We start from the raw sequence: 6,259 nt of genomic DNA, 5'->3' as shown, positions 1-6,259 counted from the left end.
AGTGGTTTTTAAGAAAACATTTTATTTTTGCACTAGAAGAAAATCGAAGTTAATTTTAAGGAGAAACTGTCTTAAGGGTCCTCTCCTTTCAAGATCTTTACCTTTCAGACAGTGCTCAAATATTAAGCTCTGCAGTGTAAACAACAGAATAAGACTCAGCTGAAAAACTTAGGCCCTGTTGTCAAACTAGTCATCCTACCATGACTTCATGGCCAAAAACTTAACTAAAAGATGAAGGAAGCAGAATGCATGAAAACTTTTTTATTTTCATAAAATCACCTTTACCCACACCAGATTTTCACATGAACCTAGAAGCCCCACCAGGGCTAACATGGAATGAAGATGGCCCTCTTCCCACCCCACCTCTAGCTCATGATGCTGCGTTATGTACCTTTGGTGGCATAAGACAATTGTGGGTGTCATGAATTACAGAAGAGACGGGTTGACCACCCTGCCGAGGAATAGCAGACTCTTAGATGTTTCTTCATAAATCATGAAATGGAACGGATGATCTACTTTGATGACTGGAGGCATTGAATAGGCAACAATTTCTGCCGTTGTTCCAGCTGCTGCATCCGTTCCTCTCTCGTTGACTTCAATTACTGCTCTTTGCAAAATCTACCATTGGAAATGAAATAATATGCAGATAGAAATGAACCAAACATACAGAAGAAAGTTGCCCCTGAAGGAAAGGTTTTTCTTCTTGAATTCTTTTGCTGGCTGCCCTTTTTTTAACTTAAAAGTTATTTGTTGTATTAAAAGAACCGGATAACTCCTTCCCTCCTTCCCTCCCTTTTAGAGAAGGCATCTAAAGCTGACTGGCTTCCTTTGAATTTTTTTCACCCCATCATCTTGTCACCAGTGGGACCTGAATGTCCCTCTAAGCTTGGGGCCATCATCCAAAAGAGGAACTTTCTGCTACATACTTGAAGTCTAGATTGGCTCTGGGGTTTCTTAAGCCCTACTAGGAATTTAGGTCAAGGCCAAGAAGGAAGCCTAAAAGAAGATTTTCTCTGGGGCTTAGATCAAATCGCAGTGGAGAGAATACATCGGAGGAAAGGGTACAGGTCCCTGCTGACTCCTGATATGAAGGAGCAGCTAAGTTAAAAAGAACCCCTGTGGAATAGGGAACTTAATGAACTCATGTCTCCTTTTAAGTGAATAAATCTTAAAGGAGTTTAGGAGATTGAAAGGACTTTAACAGCTATCTAATCCAACTCCCTGTCCGAAATAGAAATCCCTCCAAACATCTCAGAAAGGTAGTTTACCTAGTCACTTCCTGAAGACCTCCAATGATGGAGAACTCATTACCCCCAGGGGTAGCCAATTTCATGTTCAGACAGCTCTATTTCATAAGTCCTTTCCTATATTGATTTGAAACTTCTATCTATAGACACCTACCTCCAAGAGGAATTTATGCCCAAAATGCAATTGATTTACAAGTTTATTTTTAAATAAATTGAAAATAACTTTAATATTAATTTAGTTCTAGAGCAAATATAGGCCAGTACTATTCTTCTGGTGCTTACTTAATCCAAACATACATTCATACATGTGTGTTTATATGTATATCTTGGTCAATTTGATATCTAATAAGGGGAACCAGAGCCTCCAAATGCATAAAAACATACACGTGTGCCCACACATGCATACACAATTGCTGAAAATAGACCCAAATGCCAAATGGTCCTACTTCCCATTTTGATTCCATTTTTCACGTCCCCAAAATAGAATTTCAAGAGCCAATATGCATGACTAAGACTAAAGTTTTTTTCTAATTTATTTAATACCTATATAAAACAATTCCACCTGAGGGATTACCTTTTTTGGTGGTAGGAGAGGGAGATAAAAAAGGAATTTGCCTAGGACCATTGGGTTAAAGGACACAAATTTCTATTCAGGAGAGCTGCCCCAAAATGTAACTGGTGCAGGCCTCTCTCAGTAGTGAGTTTTCCACAACATTTTAGGACCCGAAAGAGAGGTCGAATGGCCACATTGGACAAAAAGAGATCCATGCTGTAGGCAGGGACTTAAACTAAATAATTCTCACATGGGCTTCCAACTCTAAAATTCTGCAATCAGGAGAAAAATGAAGCAAAAAACATTTTTAAAAAATTGTGCCTTCCAAGCCTCAGAACACAAACTCTTTTGTTGTTGAGACTTCATAGACTTTGGATCCTTCTCTATTGGCTAGAACGTTCTCATCTGTAAGTAGCAGCCACGGAATTTTTTTTTAACAGATATTGGTGAAGTTGGCCAAGTGACATCTGTCCGTCGGAACTACCCCTAACTTACCTTAGATACTTTCAGATTCTTTGCCGGACTTGAGAGTTCACTCAGATCAGCCCAGGGTGAGAAAATCGTTCTCATTCCCATCTGCTTAAGGAGTTCATGCAGCTCATACTTCTGATCTAGCTTGAACTTTGGAAAGAAAATGTCCATTTTTCTATGGCACAAATATACATAATCATGAAAAATAGACACAAGGCACTCTCTTTGAAAGCTACACATATCCTAGTTAAGAAATCATACGGCCCTGACCTGATCCCCATCCCTCTAAGTAGCAGGTTACAGTGCAAGGGAGATGGCAAGGTTGGCACGGGGGTAAGAGTCCTGGCTGGGGAGTTGAAAAACCTGAGGTGCTCCTGGGCAGTCTCTCCCCTGTTGGGGCTCTCGCATCCCTCCAAGGGAGGGCAAACGAGTTCTCTCTCCAAGGTTCCTTCCGGCTCTAACGGGCTTTATTTCTTGCCGTGCAATCATGGTAGTGGTTTGTGTCCAACCAGTTCCATCCTTTGACTTTCTTACTCTGAAACGCTGGGGCATGCTTAGAGCAGGGACTTGCAGGACGATAAAGGGGGGAAGATGCGGCATTATCACAGACTGGGAGGGGAAGGGAGACCCTCTTCCCGAACCACTTGTGTACCAAATCAGATTCAGAGGGTAAGGAGAGAATAACCCATAGAAGGAAACCATCTCCTCCTCTTGTTGCCATGCCTTCGTTTTGGTTGTCCCTGATGCTTGGGATTCCTCACTTCCTCCCCTCCACCTGCTTAGTTCCTATCCTTTAAAGGTGACTGAACTCAAATGCCACCCCCTCCAAGAAGCCTTCCCTGATCCCTCCTCTTGGTAGCTCCCCCCCCCCCAGACTTCACATACCACTTTGTCTTGCATCTCATTAACTCCCACTTCACATATCACTTGGACATCAAACCCTACCGGACGGTAACCCTGGGGCAGGTTGGGATCGCGCCTTAGCTAAGCTTTGTGTCTCACACATGGCTGCACACAGTGGGCACTGCCATGACCCTAATGAGTAGTACCTGGTTTTCATGGTTCTGATCCATTTGTCCACCAGCTCTGCACTGAAGTAGTCTTCGATGGCAAGATAATCCTCCTTTTTGTCCACGAGGACCACCAGCATGCTGGCATTCCCCCGGTACGGCAGCCTGAGGACGTGGCAACGCAAGTTCCTATCAAAGGTTGAAGCAAACTTGTCGGACCTATACATCATGGGCACCTTCGTGGTGCTGTATTTATCCAGGTGGAAGGTTTCAACTTCAGTAAACACCGGATCAAACGCAGAGAGCCATTTGCCTAAGAAGGCAAAGAAAGCAAGAAAAACAGTGGGTTGAGAAAAGGGCTGCCAAAGCCAAATATTTTTCACAACGAAATGACCAAAAGGGAGGGTCCCTGGTCCTTTATCATCCATATTAGGAAGCTATTCTAATTCCACACAAGATGGACTTCCACAGCAGAAGGAGAGAACCTTTCCTGATTAGGAAGAAAACAATCATGAAGCACCTCCTGTGTGCCAGGCACTGCACAAATAGGGGAGCCTCACCACAGCCCTGGCGGCTAGATGCAGTTTGTCCCCATTTTTACAATTGAGGCACCGTAGAGTAGGGCAAGTGGCTTGCCCAGGGGCACGAGCCAGCAAGTGTCTGGGGACCAGATTTGAACTCGGGTCTTCCAGACTCGAGGCCCCAGTGCTTCACGTACTGGGCTACATACACAACTGCCTCTATCAAACCAAGCAAATAAAAATCCAGAGGCCAGGACACTGCTCTCTTCTTCTACTTCTTAGATGAAAAAGCCTACCGCTTTGCAGGTTTTATCAAAGGCCCCAGCAAGAGCTGTCTAGAGAGATGTTAGGTTGTGTTGTAAAAGCAGGACCTTAGAAGGCGGAGGACCCGATGCCCAGCTCTCCCCCCATTAGCTCTATGATCACAGACAATAACTTCACCTCCATCTACTCCCCATCTGTAAAAGAAAGGATAATACTTGTGCTACCTGCCTCACAGGGTGCTTGTGAGAAGAGTTAGTGGGGTAAAATTCAAGACAAATGGGAGTTACTATTTTATGAAATTCCAGGAAAAAAGGGCCGGCTACCAGAGCTTTTGTAAACGCCAGCCGTTGCTGTCTTCCTATTGCTCATGCATGCTCCAGCTGTACAATCTAGAGCCGCAGACTGTCATAGTTAAATATCCATTATTGAATGTCCACTTAGGGAAGGCTGGTTAGTATTTAGGGCCTTTGATTCTTCCCTCTCTGTCTTTTGAGGCCACCCCTCAGCCTCTACCAGAGGCATCCAGAAAGTTTTATTTCTTTTAAGAGACAAAATATTGGAAGACTTTAGGAGGGGAGACAGGGAACAGTCATGACATCCTGGAAAGAGTATTGGCTCTGGAGTCTGACATGGTTCCGAGTCTATTCACCATCTGTAAGACCTTAGGCAAGCCACTGAACTGAGGCTCAGTTTCTTCTTCAGTAAATCGAATATCATTTTCATTACCTACAAATGTAGGCGAGGAAAATACTTTGCAGACTGCAGGGTACTACAGACGTTAGTTTCCTAGCAACTCAATGCCCTAAACACAGCAGATACTTAATAAGGTCTTGCAAAATTGAACTGACATATACATTATTGGCAAAAATCAGGCCAAGAAATCCCTGGGTGTTTCATTTTATCCACGCCCTCCCTTTTTCCAGGGATTTAATTCCTACTTGGGCTTTCTAGGAGGGTTAATATTTTTCACTCATTTAACCCTCTTCCCCAAAGGATGGTCATATTCGTTCTGGAGCAAAGGGTTTCTTCATTGACAAATACCTACAAAACTAAGAATTAATCTCATAAAACAGCAAGAGGTATTACTATAATATATGCAAAGAACATAATCTCCTGGTTCTGTGACTTGGCTAACTGATCAACTATAGTGCTAATGTTCTAGCACTGTTTGGGAGTGCCTTTTCTCAGTGCCTTCCTTTGCCTCTCCTTTTAAACTCAGTGAGACAGGATTGGCTGCTAAATCTATATCCAGCCTTCATTGTGGTACACAATTTAGAGCTGACCGAATATGATGAAAAGGAGGAAAAGAAGACAAGAAGAGTATATTTCTTAGGGAGAACGTGCCATTATTAAGTAATAAAAATGCATACCACCAAATAGGATATAATCCGCAAAAATTAATTTTGCTTCAGCATCAAGCTCATCAAAGAGTTTGGGAATTTTCCCCTTGGTCTCTTTGTTCACATAATAATTCATGTAACTCTTGGCCTGCGTAGTATTGTGGAAATTCACAGATATGTACTCCGTGTCGAAATACTGCTTTGACAAATTGAAGAAAGTCTCTTTGACATCAAAATCCTTGTGGATAAAAGCAAAACTCCCTTGTGAGAAAGCCAGCTCCTGGTTTTGGGAGATGCTGTCCTTGAGCTGCTTGAAGAGAAAAGGCAGGAAACTTGTCTGTGTACTGTTCAGGGTCTGCAAATGGAGGCCCTCCATGATCTGGGATCGGGTCTGCCCTCTGGCTGCCAACATTAAAGTCGCCATTGCAAAGGAAAGGCAGAAAGGAGAGAAAACTATATTGCCATCATGTTTCATAGCTATTTTTCGCAACAAGTCGAACCCAAAGTTGGCATTGTTTTCTGAGAGTTTCCACTTATCCAGTGCCGGCCGGGGCTTCTCTTCGGCCGAGGCTGAAGCATCTTTCTTCTGAGGATGTTGTTTGACTCCATCCATTTGCTCGCGGTTGAGGAAAGTGTAGTTTTTCAAAACCTCTGAGTGTGCTGCCATCTTCCGTGGTTCCCAGGCCCTGGCAATTCCTGGTACCATCCAGACTTCCCCAAGGAAGAGGATAAGGCAGATGGCTGCTTTCATGGTAATAGTTTTAGAGGCTAAAAGTATTTCTTAGCAACCAAAATTTAGGTAAAGAGAAAAAAAAAGATATTTTTAATTTTAATTTTAAATATTCTTTTATTA

General features: G+C 43.0%; 1 protein-coding gene across 1 annotated transcript in view; it reads right to left on the bottom strand.

Moving 5' to 3' along the window:
* Positions 1-246: 246 nt before the first annotated feature.
* SERPINA10 (serpin family A member 10) overlaps positions 247-6,259 on the bottom strand; it is a 12,513-nt gene continuing 6,500 nt past the window's right edge. Inside the window, exons 3-6 of the mRNA XM_044659996.1 lie at positions 5,437-6,186; positions 3,321-3,594; positions 2,296-2,446; positions 247-618 (exon numbers count right to left, since the gene is read on the bottom strand). Of these exons, the coding sequence (XP_044515931.1) occupies positions 427-618; positions 2,296-2,446; positions 3,321-3,594; positions 5,437-6,186 (1,367 nt within the window). The 3' untranslated portion in view covers positions 247-426. The remainder of the gene's footprint in view (positions 619-2,295; positions 2,447-3,320; positions 3,595-5,436; positions 6,187-6,259) is intronic.

The sequence above is a fragment of the Gracilinanus agilis genome, chromosome 2, assembly GCF_016433145.1.
Source record: "Gracilinanus agilis isolate LMUSP501 chromosome 2, AgileGrace, whole genome shotgun sequence".
Taxonomy (NCBI): domain Eukaryota; kingdom Metazoa; phylum Chordata; class Mammalia; order Didelphimorphia; family Didelphidae; genus Gracilinanus; species Gracilinanus agilis.
The sequence above is the reverse complement of the archived record's forward strand: the minus strand, read 5'-3'. Positions and strand labels throughout refer to the sequence as shown.